Below are 23802 nucleotides of genomic sequence, written 5' to 3'. Positions count from 1 at the left end.
CTTAGAAATGTTTGTGAATGCGAAAAAAAAATGTATAAATGAAATGATAAATGTACATGGTTTTCGGTTCTTTTATTCTCTAGGAATAAAATGTTTCCATTAGTGGTTCCAAATCTAAATATTTTTGCAAAAATAACTCGCTAATAGTTTCAAATTCATGTGGATCTTCTGCTTCTTGTGTGGCTGTTAGCAAAGGCTATTTGGATGAAGCTTTATTACCACCATAATTAATATTATTATTGTTATTGTACAGATAGGGTATAATATGCGGTTCTATTTCAAGCGTCTGCTTAAGTATAGAACTCATAACAAATTCAGTCGATACTATGGGACATTTGGGATTACCAAAACGTGTTAGATCCACACATAAATGCATGTCATTGGGACATGTTACTATTATATAAGATTCGGGGGATTGGTTATGTGTTTCTGCTATAGCCTGGGAAGAGCGACGTTTCTCTTCTACCTTACCGCCCGAGGATTCAATCATGCGTACTACTTCGGAACGAGCAGGGAAAACATCGGGTGTAACATAGAAATAGCGACCGGCAAATAAAGTAGAACGTGTGTTAGACTGTAATACCGTGTCCAAATGGAATTTAAGATTTTCATCTACAGGTATATATTGTATTTTATAGTTTTCGGGAGGTAGAAATTTGCCCGCTTTAGCACTCTCCACAACCCATTGGGATTTGAGAACATAATCAACATGACACACCGCTTGTATAAGTTTACAGGTACGACTTTCACAAGTCATTACCAAGTAGGTGGCGTCCGAGGGATTGTCTACCACAATACCGCCCAGAGATCTGTAGTAAAAGTTTTATTAGATTTGTGTGTTTAATGTGTTTTTGCATTTTACTTACAGTACAGCCTTTTTGAGTGATTCCGGATCAGCTACTTGTGAAAATAATACTTTTGGCGGTTTAGCAGTTTGTGGATATTCCACACAGACTATGGTTTCGGGTAATTCTTCTTGATAGGGTGAAATCTTTTGTCTTTTGGCCTTTTCATAATAGGGATCGGCCAAATATCGTTTAACACGTTCATGTGCATCTTGGGTAAGATTGATGGGAGCTTTCCAGGCAGCTAAAAAGGAAAAAAAATATTTTTAAGAAAATTTATCGATAACATAAGTTTTTTGTAGAAAATTTATCGATAACTTTAATTTTCTATAGAAAATTTATCGATAACTTTAATTTTCTATAGAAAATTTATCGATAACTTTAAATTTCTATAAAAAAATGTTCGATAACATGGATTTTCTATAAAAAAAGTTATCGATAGCATGAATTTTCTATAAAAAGTTTTCGATAACATGGATTTTCTCTAAAAAAAGTTATCGATAATATGAAATTTCTATAAAAAGTTATCGATAACAAAAATTTTCTATAAAAAAGTTATCGATAACATGATTTTTTATGGATAATTTATCGATAACTTTAATTTTATAAAGAAAATGTATCGATAACTTTAATTTTTTTAAAGAAAATTTATCGATAACTTTAAATTTCCATAAAAAACATGAAGTTTTTTTAGAAAAGTTTTCGATATATTTAATTTTATAAAGAAAATTTATCGATAACTTAAATTTTCTACAGAAAATTTATCGATAACATACATTTTTTAAAGAACATTTATCGATAACCTGAATTTTCTACAGAAAATTTATCGATAACATAAATTTTTTAAAGAACATTTATCGATAACCTAAATTTTCTACAGAAAATTTATCGATAACATAAATTTTTTAAAGAACATTTATCGATAACTTAAATTTTCTAATCAAAAGTTATCGGTAAAATGTATTTTCTTAAAAAATTATATAACATGAATATTCTATAAAAAAGTTATCGATAACATAATTTTTTTATTGAAAATTTTTCGATAACTTTAATTTCTACAGAAAATTTATCGATAACTTTAATTTTCTATAGAAAATTTATCGGTAACATAATTTGTTTAAAGAGCAATTATCGATAACATAATATTTCTCAACAAAATTTATCGAAAACTTTAAATTTTCTATAAAGAGTTAACGATAATATTAATTATATAAAGATAAATTACCGATAACTTAAATTTTCTATAAAAAAGTTATCGATAACACAAATTTCGTATGAAAAATTTTCGATAACATGCATTTTTCATAGAAAATTTATCGATAACTTTAATTTTCTGCAGAAAATCGGTAACATAATTTTTTTAAAGAAAATTTATCGATAACATAAACTTTTTAAACAAAATTTATCGATAACATTAAAATTCTAAAGAAAATTTATCGAAAATATGTATTTTCTTTAAAAAAAATTATCGATAACATGAATTTTTTTCACAGAATTTATCGTTAACATTAATTTTTAAATAAAATTTATCGATTACATTAATATTTTTAAGAAAATTTATCGATGACGTGAATTTTTTTATAATGTACCGATAACATAATTTTTTTCAAAGAAAATTTATCGATAACAATAATTTTTTCAGATATTTTATCGATAATATGAATTTTTAATGAAAATTTATCGTTATTTTGTTCGATATTTTTAATTTTAAAACATTGAATTTTCTCTAGAAAATTTATCGATTTTTTAAAATTTTGTCTAAAAATTACTGAAATATATCTGGCAACTCTAAAATCTTTTCCACTTACCCATCAAATGCGGCACCAGACCATAATCAATACGGAATGGCGGTGTTATATTATACTGTTGATACTTTTGATTGTCATACTGTGACATTGAACTCAAATTGCCTATTGTGATATCACTCAACCACAAAGAATTGACCACCGGTATATTCCATTCTTTGGCTGCATTAAACATTTCACCCTCCAGTTTTTTACACACCAAGACGGTATGTAATTTGGATAAATAAGAAGTATAAATAGCGCCACACTCTTGGACCATTTGTTTAATACGATGTTCCTCTTCGGGTTCATAACCATTGGCAGCTATGATATGCCGTTCCAGCGGTTTCTGATAGCCAAACTGTGAGGGAAAGGGTAGATGAAGAGGTTGCCAGGGTGGTAATTGTTTCTTCAGACAAATATCACTTAACCAGTAAGCGGTAATGCAACGTTTAGCATCGCGTAGAGCCTGCATGACAACACCATGTCTTTGGGTGCGACACAGGACATGGGTAACACGTGGACAATAGTTCTTTTCTATATCACCACCAAATTGTCTAATAGTTTCCATCCATATAGGTAATTCTTCACCATCGGTTTCTTCATATTCCTCTACTATGTAAAAAGTGCAGCCGACTAGGAATAGATCAGGTGGCAGTTTTAAATTTGGATTATGACCGTAGAATTGAGGACGTGGCGGCATGGGCAGTTGAGTAACCCGGCCCTGGTGTACATAGCCGGCTGGTGTCATAACACCAGCGGGTACAGCAGTTCCAGGAGCTGCTACCACTTGCTGCTGAATTGCACCACCACCACTGCCAGGAGCGGCAGCAGCAACTACCAATTGTTGTTGAACAATCTGTTGTTGCTGCTGCACAGCTTGTTGTTGCTGCTGTTGTTGCACAGCCTGTTGTGGTGGTACACCAGCGGCAATAATATTGTTAACAGCTACTGGACCTGTGGCCGACATTTGGGTCTGTAAAATGGGTCTACGCATTTGTTGTTGCTGCTGTTGCTGTTGTTGCTGCTGTAGTAGCAATAGTTCCTGCTGAGTGCGTGGAACTCCCACAACACTAGAAACAGTAGCACCAGCAGTCGTAGCACCAACTTGTTGTGCAGGTTGCTGCAAAGAAGCAGCATTATGCTGTTGAGTCATCATGCGCAAAGTGCCAGCAGCACTAGCCTCCACTACTTGCTGTTGTTGTTGGGTTTGCATAGCATTCATTACGCCCTGTTGGTTTAATTGTTGCTGCTGTTGTTGTTGTTGTTGACCCATTAACAATTGCTGCTGCGTCTGCTGCTGCTGCTGTTTTGTTGCTGCTGCAACTGTTGAGGTCCTGCTACTACAACTTGTGTTTGTTGTATTATTTGTGGTTGCTGTTGTGACATTGTCTGTTGCTGCTGGTTAGGATCTTGCATTTGTATTTGTTGTTGCACTAGCGTCTGTTGCTGTACGCCAGCAATTTGCGTTTGCATCTGCATAGCATTGCTGCTTCCACCCAAACGATTGCTTAACATGTTGGCAAGGGCCGTTTTAGTTTTCAAATTCATTTGTTGTTGTGTTTGTTGCAGATTACCGGGCTGTTGTTGCTGCTGCAGCTGTTGACCATCCATGGTAGCAGTGCCTTGATTGGGCATGAGTACTGTTTGTGGAGCTAAGGCAGTAATTATATTGCCCGTACCTATAGGAAAGGAATTTTTAGTGAATATCTAAATTTCTGTCAAAGATCGAATCTTTATTAAAAGATCCGAAGTTTCGAGAAAATTTTATAGAAAAAGTTATCAACAAAATTTCTAAAAAAAAAATTAAATAAACATCGATAAATTCTAAAAGATCAATAACTTTTTAAAAAATATTGATACATTTTCAATAGAAAATTGAAAATATTGATAAATTTCCTATAGAAAATTCATGTTATCGATAAATTTTCAATAGAAATTCATGTTATCGATAAATTTTGTATATAAATCATGTTATCGATAAATTTTCTATAGAAAATTCATGTTGTCGATAAATTGAATGATCACATCTTTGATGAAAGATCGGAAAAAGTAATACTCTCTTACCTTGTTGTCCTTGTATAGTCTGGCCAATCTGTTGAGCCCCCGCCGGCTGTGAGTGTATTATAGTTTGCTGCTCTATAACCTGACCACCCGGGACCGGTAATAACCTGTACCGTTTGCTGAGGCTTTTGACCCAACATTTGTTGTTGCTGCTGTTGTTGTTGTTGTTGTTGTTGTTGTTTGCTGTTGCCAATTGTACTCTTAGCTGTTGTCTTTGCAACAACATCTGTTGATTGGGATCATTGGGGTTAAACACCTGCTGTTGAACATTGTGTTGCTGCTGCTGTTGTTGTAATTGTTGTTGTGTTATACTGACCGGAGTACCACCAGCAGTAATAACTTGTTGCTGAGCAATGGGTGTAAGGACCAGGAGCTCGATTTCCCGCTGTTCTAACCACAACCTGTCTTTGTTGCTGCTGTAACCATTGCATTGTTGTTTGTGCGTTAGACCTGCCGGCATTTGACTTTGAACTATGATGTGTTGTGTGGTGGGACCAGCAGGTCGGGGTGTTGTACCTAGAGCACTGGCTACTACATTGGGAGCTCCTGGTCTAGGCTGATAGGCCACTTGTTGTCTAACCATTACCCTTTGTTTAGATTGCTGTAGTTTTTGAAATGTATTCAGCCCGTTTTAATGGGATCCAGAGACATGAAATGAGCATGGGTTTTATCGTCCAGCTGTATGAGTTGTCTTTGTGGTTGAGGAGTGCCAGGTGGTAGACCTTGTTGTTGCCACTGTCCAGCAGGGCGTACTGTACGTATGAATTGTGGCTGTTGCTGCTGGGGTTGTTGTTGCTGTGGTATGATTTGTTGAATTTGTGATTGTTGTCCCTGCAGGGGGGATTGTAGGCCGGTTATGGAGCCTGGGGTTCCTGGTTGTTGTTGCTGTTGTTGCTGCTGAGCCGGACTTTGTGGAGACCAATGTGTTTGTTGTGGCTGTGTTTGCTGCTGAGGAGATTCTTGTTGTATTAGAATTTGTTGTTGATGCTGTTGTGTTAGCTGTTGCTGCTGCTGTTGAGGAGATTGTGGAGTGGGAGTTTGTTGGTTTAATTGCTGTTGTTGTATTAAAACTGTTTGCTGTAAGGGCTGTTGTTGCTGCTGCTGTTGTTGTTGTGGTAAGATAATTTGTTGTTGTTGCTGTTGGTTGTCTATTAGTTGTTGGTGCATTTGTAATTGTTTTGCTGTTGTACCAGAATTTGTTGTTGTTGCTGCTGTTGGGGACTTTGTAGTATGGATTGTTGTTGCTGTTGTCCTTGCACTAGTTGCTGTGGTATGGTTTGTTGTATGATAATTGGTTGCTGTTGTGGTTGCTGTTGAGGACTTTGTTGCAATATTTGTTGTTGTACTATTTGCTGTTGCACTGGTTGTTGTTGAGGTCCTACAACAATAGCATTGGGAGCTTGCTGCTGTTGCTGCATTTGTTGTTTTTGCTGAAACTGTAATTGTTGTTGCTGTTGCAAATATTGCAAACGTTGAGGATTATTAATTATCTGTTGATTAATAACAATTTGCTGCTGCTGTTGTTGAGGGGAAACATTGGGTGTTTGCTGTTGCTGCTGCAATAAGATACGTTGCTGCTGTTGTTGTTGTTGCTGCTGCTGCTGAGGAGATTGTAATAGATTACCCTCCAAATCTAATAATTGCTGTTGTGTTTGTGGTTGCTGCTGTTGCCTTTGAGCATATAAAGGAGGTGGTTGCTGCTGTTGTTGTTTGATAAGTTGATTGGGATTTTGTGCCACCTGCTGTATAATTTGTTGTTGTCCTACTTGTTGTTGATGCTGCTGCTGCTGCTGTTGTTGCTGCTGCTGCTGCTGTTGTGTTACGTTTGTTTGATTAACTATGAAAAAGTTTTGATTTTGTTGATTTTGCTGTAAAATCTGTTGCTGTTGTTGGGGTGTTAACTGATTAAATTGCTGCTGGCTAATAATATATTTCGGCTTATTGGGTGTTTGAGGAGTTTGAGCCACACCCACATTGGCGTTAAGTACCTGCTGCAATTGTCCCGTTTGTTGTTGTTGTTGTTGAGGACTTTGCAATTGTTGTTGTGTTATGATTTGCTGTTGTATTTGTGGTTGCTGTTGCAATTGAGTTTGGCGCTGTTGCAAAATTTGTTGTGTTTGTTGTTGTTGGGGTTGTTGTGCGCCCGGGAAACCCGGTTGTGCTTGTATAGTTTGTTGTATAATTCTAACACCTCCGGGGCCTGTTACTGTGCTGATATTAGAAGCATGTGTTGCTGTTGTTGGGGAGCGGACGTGGGACTGGCAAATTGTAATTGCTGTTGGTTGGGTTGTTTGCCAAAGTTTGTTGCTGCTGTTGCAATTGTTGCTGTTGTTGTAACTGTTGCTGCTGCTGTTGTTGTGGTATTATAACTTGTTGTTGTATCTGTGTTGGTTGCTGTTGCTGCTGTTGAGGTGATATTAAACCAGTTTTTTGCTGCAAAATCTGTTGCTGTTGTTGTTGCTGTAATTGTACCATTTGCTGTTTTTGTTGTTGCTGCTGTTGCTGTTGTTGATGAATATTCATCATATGACTTTGTATAATTTGTTGACCCTGAGCTGTTGAAGTATTAATCACTTGTCTTTGAGCAGCATTTCCCTGTTGTTGTTGCTGTTGTTGAACACCACCACTACTCTGTTGTTGACTTACAGGACTTGTTATTAGTTGTTGTTGCTGTTGTTGTTGTTGTTGCTGCTGCTGTTGTTGTTGCAATTGCTGTTGTTTTAACTGTTGTGTTCTCATAATGAGTGACTCATGATTTGGACTTGGTGCTGAACGACTTAATATCTGAGCCACTTGTACTGGGTCTGTAGGATCAATGGGTTTTTGATTTGAGATCAATTTAGATTGTTGTTGATGTAGTTGCGGAGATGGTGGTGCCGATGGAGAGGCCCTATGTTGGGGAGATTGTTGCTGCTGCTGTTGTTGCTGCTGTTGCATCTGCTGCATTTGTAGTTGGACTCGTTGGGGCTGTTGGAAGGGTTGGGGGGACATTAAGTGTTGTGGAGACTGAAATTGAATAAAATTATTAGGGGATTATTGGATTTATATTTAAAATATTCGTTTGTTTTTTAATTTTGAAAATGTTTTTTAGTGAAATTTAAAATTTTCAGTGAAAATTTACAAACTCACCTGCTGTTGCCTTTGTTGCGGCTGTCTACCTTGCTGCAATTGCTGTCTCAATTGTTGCTGCGACAAAAGGGTACTTTGCGTTTGCATACCAACAACCGCTCCAGGTGATTGAGGAGGCGGTGGTGGTGTCATTTGTGGTGCAGGGGATTGTAATTGTCTTGGTGATTGTGGTGGCATCATAGCGTGAGCGAGACCACTACCAGTTGAGGGTGTATTGTTACTCAAAGATGGTGAAGGAGCTTGGGGAGCAGGAGAGGGATTTTGCTGCATTCGAGGTGATTGCTGCTGCATTTGTAATTGTTGCTGCTGTTGTTGTTGTTGTTGCTGCTGCTGCTGCTGTTGTTGCAATTGTAATTGCTGTTGCATTAGCTGTTGTTGTTGATGTTGTATTTGTCGTTGGAGTGCCTGTTGGTGTGGTGATAAACTTTGACCGTTTTGTATTTGTTGCTGTAATTGTTGTTGTTGCTGTTGCAAATTTTGCTGTTGTCTAAGGATGTGTTGATGCAGCATCTGGGGTGACATGGTTATGGTTTGTTGTTGGGGCTGTTGTTGTGGTTGTTGATTCTGTTGCATTTGTTGGGATTGTGGACTAGGCTGTTGTTGTTGTTGTGGGGTATTGTTGTGTGCAGCTTGATGTGAAGGTGACATTTGTATTTGTTGTACACTATGCTGCGGGGATTGTCCTAGCATTTGTTGTTGGGGTTGTGGTGTGGTAGAGGGTGTTCTGGGTGCCTGTGGCGTTTGTCTGCCACTGTTTGGTTGTGGTGTTCTGGGTGGCTGTGGTGTGCCGGTAGGTGTGGGAGTACGTGATTCTAGTAGAGGAGTATTTGAAGAGGTGGGGGTTTGTGGTGTTCTGGGTTGTTGCATTAATTGATGCTGGAGTTGTATATTTTGCTGTTGTTGCTGCTGCTGTTGTTGCTGATGTTGTAGTTGGGAAAGAGTTTGTTGTTGCTGTATCTGTAAATTGGCCACATTGGGTATGACTTTTTGTTGCAGAATGATTTGTGGTGGCACTGAAGAAAACATTACCCAAGCTCTGAGCAGTTGTGGGTCCAGCTAATAATTGCTGGGGTGGTTGTTGTTGTTGTTGCTGCTGCAACTGCTGCTGTTGTTGCTGTTGATTTAAACTACGAGGTCTAACAAAAACTATTTGTGATTGTTGTTGTTGATGCTGCTGTTGCTGTAGAATTTGTTGTTGTTGTGTGGGTAGAGTTTGCTGCTGTTGTGCTAAATTTTGTTGTTGTTGTTGTTGGGGTAAAATCTGTGTTTGTGTTAATGATTGTTGCTGTGTTAAAGTTTGCATTTGTTGTTGTGGTTGTTGTTGCTGCAAAGGCAACTGCTGCTGTTGTTGCAAAGGCGATTGTTGTAAATTACTTGTTGTTGATTCCATAGCAGTCATATTTCCGGCAAACGGTGAAGTTGTAGCTGTTGATGGTATCTCATGTTTGGGAGTGGTGGGTGTGCTTATGGATGTTGATGATGATGATGCTGATAATGCTATAGATGAGGAGGTAGTTGCGGTTGAACTAGTTGCAGTCTTAACATCTTTGGCGGCAGTTATTTGTACAGCAGCTGCTTGTAATTGTGACTTTATATTCGCAATACTTTGGGCAGCATCTAGAGAGGTGACGGAAGTAGATGATTCTGTGGCTTTATCTAATAAAGGATCATCATCGAAACCTAAAATGTTGGATAATGTCTGTTCAACTGTAGGCTGTGTGGGTTGTGGTGTATGAGTCGGTGTTAATTGTTGCTGCTGCTGTTGTTGTTGCTGTGTTGTGGTAGGTGTGATTAGTGGCGGTGGTGTGGGTTGTATAGGTTTTGTGGGATTATTCATGGCTGTGTTGCTGCTAGTATTTGCTGGCGCAGTTGCTGTTATCGGGGGCAATGATAATTTTGGTCTTTCTATCACTTTCAGCAATCTCGGATGATAAATATCACATGGTAATAGTTTCTTTTGTCTTAAACATTCCACCACCCAATCGGGTGTTACAATATTCATACTACCCTTGGGCAAAGCACTGGCTTTTGTATAAACAGGACCCATTGCCATGCCCGCTATTAGATGGGTATTATTACCACTAAAATTGGAAGTTACCTGGGCACCATGATAGGTTAACATGGCATATAAACGTTTACGATCACTGGGTGCTACATTAACTATGGCAGCGGAAATGTTTTTCATTAAACGTGCTTCACTGGGATCAAAGGCTTTGGTGGACGCCAAACGTCCCAATTTAGCACTATGTATAATCCATTGTTCGGTTACGGGTATTACCGTGTAGAGATCTAAATTCATAACCAGCTCTTCTTCGGTATAATTTGGAGCACAAATGAGATGGGTAACCAAATCCGAAAGGAAGATTTTCGATTGAGCACCTCCATTTTTAAGTAATTGCTCGACCTGTAGGTAATTAGGATGAAAAATATTAATATTAAATCTAAAAGTTGCTAAAAGGGTAATAGCTTGGCTTGGTATAAACGAAAAAATTTATATCGACAAATCTATATTACAACAAACTTAGCTTAAAAGAGTCTATTTTTTCGCGGTTTTTTATTTTTTTTACTTTATTATTGTTGTAAAAACTGACATCACCTTATAAATCACTCTTTGTTTTTATATTTTAATTGTATCTCAAACACCCTGTGTTTAAAAACAACAACAAAATAACACCCAAATGTCAACCTAATGTCATAATAAGCGCCTTTTCTTGTTCTTTGCCACAATTTTTTTTGTTTTTGCAATTTTCTTTCTTTTTTTCTTCTTTATCATGGAGAAATTTTATCCACAAAATACCAATAAAATATATACAACTTTCGAACTTACCTCCTCATCCAAATTGCCCACAACAAAATAACGTATATTTGCAAATAAATTATCACTTATTTTTAAGTTTTCCATGTTTTATAAACATTTAAGACAATTTTTCAACTTTTTTTCTTTGTTGTTGTCACTGAGCGTGTTTTTTTTTTTCTTCTTTTCTACTTCTGCCGCCGCCGGACAGTCAATCACACATAGAATAGAAAATTTTTCTTTTCTTACAAACTTATTTCACTGCCATACACTTATTATCACAATATTATGCAATTATTTTATTTTCCATATATGCACTGCACTTTTCTTTGTGTTTTAAAAGTATAAATTTATAATTTTAACATAATTAAATTATAGATTTTTTTAAGTAAAATTAAATTATGTTGAAAGAAAAAAAGAACGCCACACAGAAAAAAACTGTAAAATGGCGTGAAGTTGGCTGCAGCAGTGTGGTTAATAAACTATTTTTTGTTGTGAGTTTAAGCGATTTTGTTATTAATGTGGTTCTTTCCATTTGCTTTGAAATGGAGGTTTTTTAAAACGTGTAAAATTATTAATATTTATTATAAATCGAAGTATTTTTGATGTACAAAACAAAGTATGGATTTGGATTGTTTTTCCTTTTTGAACAAACCAAAGCATTTGCATGAATTTCTGTTTTAATAACATTTGTTGCTTAAGCATCTCAGTTCATAGATAACCTTTTTAATTATATATTTCAACATTATGAAAATGTTTAACTATTTTCAGTGATTCATTTCCCATGTGTTTATAAGATTTCACGATTTTAAAGCTATAACGTTAAGTAGACAAAGGTTTTATGTCTACTAATTTATTGTACAATGGAAACATTATTTTTTCACAATTTTAAATTAAGGATTAGAAATAAATTTGAATGTACGAATAAAAACGAAACGTTTTACACTTCAAATTTACAGAAAATCGAAAAAAACACTTCTTCTAATTTATTGCGTTTTGTTCTGTAGAAACATCTTATTAGCATCATTGTTTATCAAATATGGCACAATTATATGACAACTCTGTTTTCTGTTTATTTTCATATATAATAACTCTGTACAATGTTTAGAATGTAGATAGAAAACATAATATACAATTAAGTTTAGACACAAACCAACGAGTACTAAAAAACATAAATGGTAGGGTTCTAAGCAAAAGTATGAAATTTTTTAAAATTTGTATAATTAAATAAAAATTATTTAACTTTTTGTTGGAAAAAAGCTTTTTCTTACAAAATAGTCGATCTATCGACTTTGTTAGGAAAAAAGTCTATTCTTCGATTATTTTAAAGTAGATTTAGAGAACCCTAAGGGTTACCAATTTCCTGAGATTAAATCATATTTGTCATGTTTCTAGATTTAATTTTATAAAAAACGCAAAAAGTACCAGAGAATATAAAAGTACCAAAAAATATCACTTAATATCGGGGTTCCAAATAACACACCATTAGAATATTTAATGTTTCTAGATCTAAAAATTTTAATTAAAATCAAATTTCCCAAAATAAAAATCCCACTTATTTATCTCTCGGTTTCAGCTTTAAATTATTTAAAATCGTTTGAAAATTTAAAAATAACTGAAAACTTAACCGTTTTAAAGCAGATTGTAAGTCACCGCTGTTAATATTTGTCGGCACTGGCCTCTGGAATACAACCCTGGGCTTTTGATTTGACACTTTTGGCATAAACGTTTATTGATAAAGAAAAAATAACCTTTTCATTGTAAGCAGACGGAAAAATCTACAAAATTTTCAACATTTTTGTGAATTTATTCTGGAAAGAAACCTAAAGATTTTTACAAAATCTATAAAGAATATTACAATACAATATTGAATGTTACTTTATAAACAAGAATATATTTGTGATGCCTAGTTTTTGAGATAAAAAAACGAAAAATTGAAAAAAGAAAATTCCTTTGTCAGCCAGACAAAGACGTGTGTGTGTGTGCCGTACCACCACTCAATAATTCGTTGTTTGTTGAAGGTCGGGTGACGCGCTTAGCGGAGCATCCCTTGAGCCCAAAAATTGTTGCAAAGGAAGAATACTTTTTCCTTCCTGCTGTTGTTAACGTTTCCTAGCTTATCTGTGAACTGCACTTTATATGCCTAACGACGATATGTCAGGCAGTGAAGATGGTCAACTACGCAGTCCAGTCGGCGATGACCATATGTTAAGGTATGTATATTTTAACCATTTCGTACTTATGGACGATTGTTGCCTTCAAAAAATGTAAAAAACGAAAAACATAATCACATTGCAAATAATGTGCTAAAATCTAGTATCTATTATTTGTATACGTACATGCATACATACATATGTATGTGTGTGCGGGTTTGTGTACAAGTCTGAATGAAAACTTTATTTAATTGGCAAAATCGAAAATGTGCAACAATTTTCCATAATTTTGATTTTTTTTATGATTTATGAAAAAATGTTTTCTTGAATGCGTAAGAAATGTAAAGAGAAAAATTAAAATTTTTTTATATAAAAAAATGTATTGAGAAAAAAAATTACCAAAAAATTTATGTACATTTGCTTGAAAGATTTCTTTTTGTTGGTTCCAAAACAAATGCAAGTAAAAGATAGTTTATTGTTAAGTGACTTTAGAAAAGATTTTGAGGGTGTACATACTGATTTTTTACAAGTCATTAGAATATTGAGAGTATAAATGTTTAGGGAAATTTGCACTTTTATAATGTAAAGTTTTCTTTTTTTTACAATTATGAAATTTGCATAATAGTCACTATCTCACTAAAGAGCTAAAACTGTTAATAACTTCTAAAAAAATAAGTTTGATATAGAATTAATCCGAAAAACTAAAATATTTATTGCAAATTTTAAGGTTAAGTAAGGTTATGTGAAACAAACTATAATATTTATTGCAAACTTTAAAAATGTTAGGTTAATTTGTACAAATGTAAGGTTATGCTAAACAAGTCCTTTAAGAACATTGTACAGAGAGGGAGTCACGTATTCTTTTGACATCCATACACGACAATGGGCTTTAGTCTACCCGGGCCGGGACAATTGCATAAGATTTGAAGAACTGTGTTCACCTTTTCTTCGTTTTAGCATCTTCCACAAGAGTCAGAAAACAAAATTTTCATTTAAATTTTATGACATTTCAATTTTTCAATTCAAGTGATTTTGAAATTACTCTCTGAATAGGGATGCATTTAAGAATTTCGAAAAATTTTATGAATATGTATATTGTAGAAATTTCAAGAAAATCCAGCCAGATTCCTGCAGTGATAAAAACTTTTTAAATAGAACATATGGAATACTATTATTGGGAATGGCAAGCAATACCATCTTAAACAAATTTCTTAGAATCGCGACGGAAGCTCAATGATATACGAAAAAAGAGAATATTCACAGATATGTAGATGTAACTTTGATCAAAAGATGAATTTAGAAGAAAACGTGAAGCGTATTTGGCATGTTCATTCTAAAACCTTGAAAGGTTTCTCACTGGAACACAAAACCATTGAGGGTAACACAGGTCAACAAATGTTAAATCCTGATATCAAAATGGATTGAATAGATAGATAGATAGATAGATAGATAGATAGATAGATAGATAGATAGATAGATAGATAGATAGATATATAGATAGATAGATAGATAGATAGATAGATAGATAGATAGATAGATAGATAGATAGATAGATAGATAGATAGATAGATAGATAGATAGATAGATAGATAGATAGATAGATAGATAGATAGATAGATAGATAGATAGATAGATAGATAGATAGATAGATAGATAGATAGATAGATAGATAGATAGATAGATAGATAGATAGATAGATAGATAGATAGATAGATAGATAGATAGATAGATAGATAGATAGATAGATAGATAGATAGATAGATAGATAGATAGATAGATAGATAGATAGATAGATAGATAGATAGATAGATAGATAGATAGATAGATAGATAGATAGATAGATAGATAGATAGATAGATAGATAGATAGATAGATAGATAGATAGATAGATAGATAGATAGATAGATAGATAGATAGATAGATAGATAGATAGATAGATAGATAGATAGATAGATAGATAGATAGATAGATAGATAGATAGATAGATAGATAGATAGATAGATAGATAGATAGATAGATAGATAGATAGTAGATAGATAGATAGATAGATAGATAGATAGACAAATAGATGAAAAAAACAAAAACAAAGAAATTCAAATGACAGATTAAAATTAAGCGTCAGTTAATCTTTAAGAAAGGGACACTTTAGTATCTGAGTTATAATTTGTTGACCTGTGTAACTTCTAAATATAACACGATATAGGAATGTTGGATTGACCAGTACTTAGCAATAAACTACAATGATTTTTAAAGAAAAAACAAAGCATATTTATCTGTATAAAACACAACTTCAGTTTAACCTTATTTGCCTTAATACTAATAATCCTATCATATCATACTAATAAATAACCACATCCTAGTTATCCTCTCCCCCACCTCAAAACCCTAGAAATCACCTTTTTTTAATAATTGATTTACCATTTACAGTTTTCTTATAAATAATAACATTTATTAACAAATGATTATGATTTTTTTGTTTATTTTATAATTTAACACAAAAGAAATTTTCAAAAAAAAACACCATACCTATTTTTATCTGTGAACATGTTTAATTTACTTAAATTTTTTCATTGCAAATAGGCCAAAAAGTGTGTACATGTCCAATGACCGATGCGCGCGATGGCCACGACGTTACCTTATAAAACAAAACCTAATATACCTAAAATCAAAAATTAAAAAACCAAATAATAAGCTCTATAACTTAATAAAAAAAAAACAAACAATTATAAACACAAAACTGAAAGTTAAAAAGCCGGTAAAAATCTATTAAACAAAATCATGGCTCAACAAAACATCTGCCTACAAAAGAAACCTAAAGCAAAAAAAAAGCACCAAGCAAGCAGTTGGGTTTAAAAAGCTAGAAAAATGTAAACTACAAACTAGTTACTGCAAATAATAAAACTGTATATGCCAAAGGGGTCAGTCAGTCAGTCAACATCCTTTAATTGTTGAAGTTTGAAGCAGCAACAGATAAAACCTTAAAAGGTTTGTTTAATGGACAGAGACCAGTTAGACAAATGGATGTCTAAACTCTTTAAAAAGAGGCCATAAACAACCTCATCTACAACAATAATTAAAATTCCAACAAACATCTACAACAAATATAATAAAACTGTAGCATCCTAAACAAAAATTGTTATTGTTATATTTTCATCAATTTTGAAAATCAAACCATGTCTCCTTAGTTGTGTTGGTAATTTAATTTTTACAAAAATACAAAACTAAAAAAAACCATACAAATCTTTAACAAAAACATTTTCTAATTTTTTCAACTCTCTCTTCTTTTAAAAATACACACACACCCACATCAAAGTAAGAAAAATAAAGAAAAATTGTAAAGTATCTCTGGATTTTGTTAACAACAAGTATCAACATTTTTCATATAATTTTCTCTATTTGTTTACAACTAATTCTCCTTTTAATCCTTAATATCAAGAAAAGAAAAAAAGCAATTATCGTCTCTTCTCAGCCTGATGATGTTGTTGATTTACTTTCTTCTTCGTTTATAAGCAGTTGTTTGTGGAGTATTTTGCTTTGGAATTGTATTACTACTACAACTATCTAAAAACACCTTTATTGGGTCGTCACATAGTATTAATTTCATATTTTTCATATACAAGGTGAGTGTTCAGTTGTTGGTTTTATCAATGCCTTTTGTTTAATTGTATATTATGTATTCTATTAATTTCTTTTTTTTAAAGGATACATTGTTGTTCAAAAAAAGGTAAATGCTCGACCAACTAAACAACTTTTGTTAAACCCTATGTATAAGTGGATCAAGGTAAAAATAATATATATACTACATAAAAAGTGATTGTATGAAGTAAAATTTAAATTAAATATGAGACAAATATTAAGTGTTAATAACAAACACATATGTATAGGATATACATATGTATGTATATATAAGATTGTTATATTTGGCAAAGCCGAATCTTATATATCCATCATCAAATCACATAAATTTCTAAATTTTGAATGGCGACCCATTTCTAGTTTAGTTCTGTTAATATGGTTACATTCAATTATAATTCAATTCTAGTTCAATTCCACTTAAGTTCTAGTTCAGTTCTAGTTTAGTTCAGTTCTAGTTTAGTTCAGTTCCAATTCAGTTCTACTTCAGTTATAATCAAGTTAATTTCTAGTTAAGTTCTAGATCAGTTCTAGTTCAGTTCTAGTTCAGTTTTAGTTCAGTTCTAGTTCAGTTCTAGTTCAGTTCTAGTTCAGTTCTAGTTCAGTTCTAGTTCAGTTCTAGTTCAGTTCTAGTTCAGTTCTAGTGCAGTTCTAGTGCAGTTCTAGTTCAGTTCTAGTTCAGTTCTAGTTCAGTTCTAGTTCAGTTCTAGATCAGTTCTAGTTCCGTTCTAGTTCAGTTCTAGTTCAGTTCTAGTTCAGTTTTAGTTTATTTCTAGTTCAGTTTCTAGTTCAGTTCTATTTCAGTTCTAGTTCAGTTCTAGTTCAGTTCTAGTCAGTTCTAGTTCAGTTCAAGTTCAGTTCTAGTTCAGTTCTAGTTCAGTTCTAGATCAGTTCTAGTTCAGTTCTAGTTTAGTTCTAGATCAGTTCTAGTTCAGTTCTAGTTCAGTACTAGATCAGTTCTAGTTCAGTTCTAGTTCAGTTATAGTTCAATTCTAGTTCAGTTCTAGTTCAGTTCCAGTTCAGTTCCAGTTCAGTTCCAGTTTAGTTCTAGTTCCGTTCTTGTTCAGTTCTAGTTCAGTTCTTGTTCAAGTTCAGTTCTTGTTCAGTTCTAGTTCAGTTCTAGTTCAGTTCTATTTCAGTTCTAGTTCAGTTCTAGTTCAGTTCTAGTTCAGTTCAAGTTCAGTTCTAGTTCAGTTCTAGTTCAGTTCTAGATCAGTTCTAGTTCAGTTCTAGTTTAGTTCTAGATCAGTTCTAGTTCAGTTCTAGTTCAGTACTAGATCAGTTCTAGTTCAGTTCTAGTTCAGTTATAGTTCAGTTCTAGTTCAGTTCTAGTTCAGTTCCAGTTCAGTTCCAGTTCAGTTCTAGTTCCGTTCTTGTTCAGTTCTAGTTCAGTTCTTGTTCAAGTTCAGTTCTTGTTCAGTTCTAGTTCAGTTCTAGTTCAGTTCTAGTTCAGTTCTAGTTCAGTTCTAGTTCAGTTCAAGTTCAGATCTTGTTCAGTTCTGTTTCAGTTCTAGTTCAGTTCTAGTTCAGTTCAAGTTCAGATCTTGTTCAGTTCTGTTTCAGTTCTAGTTCAGTTCTAGTTCAATTCTAGTTCAGTTCTAGTTCAGTTCAAGTTCAGATCTAGTTCAGTTCTTGTTCAGTTCTGTTTCAGTTCTAGTTCTGTACTAGTTGAGTTCAAGTTCATTTTAGTTTAGTTCTGGTTCAGTTCTACTTCTGTACTAGTTGAGTTCTAGTTCATTTCTAGTTTAGTTCTGGTTAAATTCTACTTCATTTTTAGTTCCTTTCTAGTTTAGTTCTAATTCAGTTCTATTTAAGTTCTTGTTCAGTTCTAGATTAGTTCAATTTCAGTTTTAGTTCAGTTCTAATTTAGTTCTAGTTCCGCTCTAGTTCAGTTCAGTTCTAGTTCAGTGAAGTTCCGTTTTAGTTCAGTTCTAATTCAGTTCAATTCAGTTCTAGTTCAGTTCTAGTTCAGTTCTTATTCAGTTCCAATTCAGTTCAAGTTCTATTTAAGTTCTCGGTCATTTCTAGTTGAGTTCCGGCTCAATTCTACTTCAGTTCCATTTAAGTTCTAAATCAGTTCTAGTTCAGTTCTATTTAAGTTCTAGTTCAGTTCTAATATACATAGTTCTAGTTCAGTTCTAGACCAGTTCAGTTCTAGTTCGAGTTGAGTTCGTGTTCAGTACTAGTTGAGTTCTAGTTTATTTCTAGTTGATTTGTGATTCAGTACTACTTTATTTCTATTTAAGTTCTAGTTAAGTCTAATTCAGTTCAAACTCGGTTCAGTTCTAGTTCTAGTTCAGTTCTAGTTGAGTTTTAGTTCAATTCTAGTTCAGTTCTATTTCAGTTCTGCTTCAGTTCTAGGGCACGTCTAATTCAGCTATAGTTCTAGTTTAGTTTAGTTCTAGTACATTTTTATCTAATTTTTAGTTCTGTTCTAGTTCCATTCATTTCACCATTCAGTTCTAGTTCATTTACATTTTGCTTTCTTCAGCAACACAGATTAGTATGCTCTTATGTAAGCTCGCATATGCTTCTTGTTATTTCATGTCACTTAACCTATCAGGGATGAGTTTAAATAACACTTTAAGAGTAGCCTTTTGTAGCTACAACAGAGAGTATCATTACCCCCACATATGATATCCATAACCGCCTTTGGGGAACTATTTATGTTATAAAACGAACTGCTGGCACCTCGAACTTTCGATATTTATATAGATTTTGTTAAAGTTGGAATATTGTAACTAAACAATATTAATACGTCATTTCTACTTTTTCTCTCTTTATATTCTATGTAGATTAATACAATTCCAAGCAAAAAATGCATGCAAACTTCTACGTTGAAAAAGTAAAGAAAAACAATAAATCATGGGTAAATAAAACAAAGACAAAACAAATTATTTCTTATATAAAAAACTACTACCAGAACATTTTTACAAACTAATCAAAAAAACTATTGGCCATTGTAACGCTCAGATCAGGGACAACAAGGGTAAACACACTTAAACACACGCTTACCCAGCAACCAATTGTTTGCTAAACTCCAAGTTTAACTGGCAAGATTACAACTTCCCAAAAAAAAGGAAAGCAAAGGGCTGTAATTAAATTGAAACCATAAAAGAGGCGTTCAGTGGGAGCTAAGGAAGAAGAGAAGGAGATGTGTATAAAGAAAGAGTGGTTTTTTGATAATACATACTAAATTTTTTCTCTTTTTTCTTTACATAACTTATGTATTTCTCTTTTTTTTTTTTAAACAAAACCCTCAAAAAACAACAAAAAAATATTTGCATTTTTCTTTATAGTGGCGAAGAGGATACAGATTCATTGGATATTAAACCACCACAGGCTCATGTATCTCGCGATTCGAGTAGTTCTAGACGTAAGGAAAAATCGAAGGATAAAAAACATTCCAAAGAACGTAGACACAAGGAACGTTACGCCGATGCAGGAGGTGGACGTGATAAAGAAAAGGATTATCATCGAGATAGCCGACAAGTTGAACGTAGAAACGATGTGGAGCGTAAAGAAATAAGACGAGGCAATGGTGAGGAACGTTATCAGCTGCAGAAGAGTGGCTACGATCGGGAGGATTATATGGCTGGAGGAGAAAAGCGTTATCATAAACATTATGATGATGCTGCTACGGGTTCGCGTGGCAGTGGTAATATTTATCATGGCAGTTACCATAGTCATCAGGAACATCAATACCAACATCATCATCATCATCAGCAACAGCAGCAGCATCATCATCATCATCATGCCCAAATACAAATGCAACATCGTCAACGTCAAGATTACTATGAACACCGGAGACAACAAGACTACCATCATCCACCACCCACCGATTATCATGGCCAACGTCATCACCAGCAGCAACACAATCAAGCCTATGAAGTTTCTCGTGGTGGAGCTCAAAAATATCATGATCATGATATGGAGAAACGTAAATATGGCTCATACGATCAAGCCAAAGATCCTGAAAGTCTAGAACAAGACTTACGTTCAAGACTTTTAAGCAAACGTCATAAATATGTTAAAGATGATAGTGCAGAAGAGGTGGGTGTTGCTAGAGATGATTCATATGAACGTTTATATGAGGAGCGAGAACATGAACGTAACTCCAAAGCAGAACGTCGCAAGGCTAGACGTTTAAAGGGGCGCGATGCTATAATAGAAGTGGTAGACAGTCCGGATGCCGAAGAAAATCTACGTCATTCGCAACGCAAAAAACATAAACGCCATAAAGAAAAGCATGAGAAGCGAACAGCCTTAGATGATATTATACCGCCTAAAAATTCAGCAGCTGTTGCTGCCCATTTACCTGTAACAGCAGAAAAGAGACGTTCTCCCGAGGACCCAGAACTTATAGCTCGTAGAGCAAAACTGCTGGCCGCCGAACAAGAAAAGGAGAAACGCAAGGAAATTGCCCGCAAGGAACTAGAAGCACGCCGTGAATTGAGAAGAGATCGTACTTTGGATACTTTAAGTCCCACCGCTGTGGCGGCCAGTGTAACCGCCGGTTTAAATGTTCAAATTAAACGTAAGAAGAGCGACGAAGAGGAAAAAACAAAACGGAAACGTATTAAAAAGTCCAAGGACAGTGAGGAAGATGATGACGAAGATGTTGACCGAGATGAAGAAGACGATGAAGATGCTAGTGACTCTTCCGATGACAGTCGTGACGATGAAGAAGATAGCGTTAGTAACTCTGGCAGCGATAGCGATCACAGTAATTACAAAAAAAGTAAATCGAAAAAGAAGAAACGAGCGAATCATAGTGATGGTGAAGTCTCCTTACCCGAAAGTCCTTTGTCAATAGGAGAATTGTCCAAATCTCCCAATAAATCATCGAAGAAAAAAGCGAAAAAGAAGAAACATTCTGCCAAAAGCAAATATTCCGATGATGAAGACAACGAAGAGGAAGAGGAGAAACATAATAAACGTTCTTCTAGATCCAATTCAATATCACTGTCACCCAGCCGTTCAAGATCGCGAACACGTTCGCATACACCCCGCCCGTTCTAGATCACGCTCCAGATCCCGTTCATCACATTCTTCTCTCACGGCTAGCTCTAGATCACGTTCAAGATCTCGTTCATCCGAACGCAGTAGATCAAGATCTCGTTCTCATTCTAGCTCAAGATCACGTTCTCGTTCACGTACCTCCCGCAGTCGTAGTCTATCGAAATCACGTTCACGTTCTCGTTCAGATTCACGTACGCGCAGTGAAGAACGTGATATGAAGGCCAATTCACGCAAAGAGGAGAAGGAATCAAAAGACAAATTGTCCTCCTCAGAGGCGGATAAGAGAAATCACGAAGATGCTGAAGATTTGCCCGCCATGGATGACAAAGGTAATCCCTTACCCAATTACTATCCCGGTATACAGGGTTGTCGTTCGGTAGAAGAGTTCCAATGCCTTAATCGCATAGAGGAGGGTACTTATGGTGTTGTTTATCGCGCCAAAGATAAACGTACAAATGAAATTGTCGCCCTTAAACGGCTCAAAATGGAAAAAGAAAAAGAAGGCTTTCCCATTACCTCACTGCGTGAAATCAATACTTTACTCAAGGGTCAACATCCCAATATTGTTACGGTGCGCGAAATAGTTGTCGGTTCAAAATATGGATAAAATTTTCATTGTTATGGATTATGTAGAACACGATTTGAAATCGTTAATGGAAACTATGAAGGCGAAAAAGCAATCCTTTTTCCCCGGTGAAATTAAATGTCTAACGCAACAGCTGCTCAGAGCAGTGGGTCATTTGCATGACAATTGGATTTTGCACAGAGATTTGAGACCTCTAATCTTTTGCTATCGCACAAAGGCATTTTGAAAGTGGGCGATTTTGGTTTGGCGCGTGAATATGGTTCTCCATTAAAGAATATACCTCATTGGTGGTGACATTGTGGTACAGAGCTCCAGAGTTGCTGTTATGTTCGCCCGAATATTCGACAACCAATTGATATATGGTCGGTGGGTTTTATATTTGCAGAATTTCTACAAATGGCTCCTATATTCCCAGGAAAATCCGAGGTGGATGAATTAAATCGGATATTTAAGGTAAATTTTGATTATCTATTATCTATCTATCTATCTATCTATCTATCTATCTATCTATCTATCTATCTATCTATCTATCTATCTATCTATCTATCTATCTATCTATCTATTTATCTATCTATCTATCTATCTATCTATCTATCTATCTATCTATCTATCTTAGCTATCTATCTATCTATCTATCTATCTATCTATCTATCTATCTATCTATCTATCTATCTATCTATCTAATCTATCTATCTATCTATCGAACAACATACTACGTATCTCGCGGAGGGCGGGTAACGAGGTGGCTCATTCACGGCGTTATGCCGTTCTTTCCGAATACCTACTTTGGTTCCCATTGGTCTTTTAATGCCGTTGACTTCCGTCAATGAGTAGATGCCACAGTGATGTCATGCTCCTCGTCAGAATACAAAGTCTTCCTCCCAAAGTTCGGAGTGACAGAAATTTCCCCAAAAGAGTCATTCTATAGCCCTTGAACAGCCCCTTAAAAAACTGTCCCTCATGTTCTACGATCCTAACATGAACATCAGTCAGGGTCATACCATCAGTTCTTTCAGCTCTTCTTAAATCAAGTTGATTGAAAATTGTAAAGCGACTATTTAGGACACATTTTTGTTCCCACGATTAGACATTTTCCGCCGGACTATCCATTCACTGATGATGTATAGGGATTAGGCTGATAGCTTACTACAGCGCTTTAAATCAGCTAGGTTATTTATGCATAAGTAGCCTGCCATGCCCTCGGCATTGCTGCCAACCACATTGAATTTAAAAGTGCTTTTAGAACGCGTAACCCCTTGAGTAATTCTCTTATCAATGAAAAAGGAGCTACTTACTTACTTACTCACTTACTTAGTTACTTACTTACTTACTTACTTACTTACTTACTTACTTACTTACTTACTTACTTACTTACTTACTTACTTACTTACTTACTTACTTACTTACTTACTTACTTACTTACTTACTTACTTACTTTACTTACTTACTTACTTACTTACTTACTTACTTACTTACTTACTTACTTACTTACTTACTTACTTACTTACTTACTTACTTACTTACTTACTACTTACTTACTTACTTACTTACTTACTTACTTACTTACTTACTTACTTACTTACTTACTTACTTACTTACTTACTTACTTACTTACTTACTTTACTTACTTACTTTACTTACTTACTTACTTACTTACTTACTTACTTACTTACTTACTTACTTACTTTACTACTTACTTACTTACTTACTTACTTACTTACTTACTTACTTACTTACTTACTTACTTACTTACTTACTTACTTACTTACTTACTTACTTACTTTACTTACTT

At 34.6% G+C, this 23802-nt stretch overlaps 1 protein-coding gene and 1 pseudogene across 1 annotated transcript; one reads left to right on the top strand and one right to left on the bottom strand.

Moving 5' to 3' along the window:
• Positions 1-6: 6 nt before the first annotated feature.
• Positions 7-10934, bottom strand: LOC119615237 (histone-lysine N-methyltransferase 2D-like). The gene is given in 14 exon segments (XM_037971314.1): positions 7-809; positions 867-1089; positions 2654-3972; positions 4017-4311; positions 4697-4775; positions 4857-5057; positions 5059-5126; positions 5129-5318; positions 5321-5839; positions 5890-7059; positions 7061-7699; positions 7823-8847; positions 8849-10226; positions 10650-10934. Coding segments are annotated over 14 exon segments (7794 nt in total). The 5' UTR covers positions 10725-10934; the 3' UTR covers positions 7-196.
• A 1402-nt stretch (positions 10935-12336) lies between these two features.
• LOC119615236 lies at positions 12337-22463 on the top strand (annotated as a pseudogene).
• The last annotated feature ends 1339 nt before the right edge of the window (positions 22464-23802 follow it).

Source organism: Lucilia sericata, unplaced genomic scaffold, assembly GCF_015586225.1.
Source record: "Lucilia sericata isolate MDLA Ls3-8-SP2 unplaced genomic scaffold, ASM1558622v1 Contig004607F_arrow, whole genome shotgun sequence".
Classification (NCBI taxonomy): Eukaryota; Metazoa; Arthropoda; class Insecta; order Diptera; family Calliphoridae; genus Lucilia; species Lucilia sericata.
Note: the sequence above shows the minus strand (reverse complement) of the source record. Positions and strands in the feature narration are given on the sequence as shown.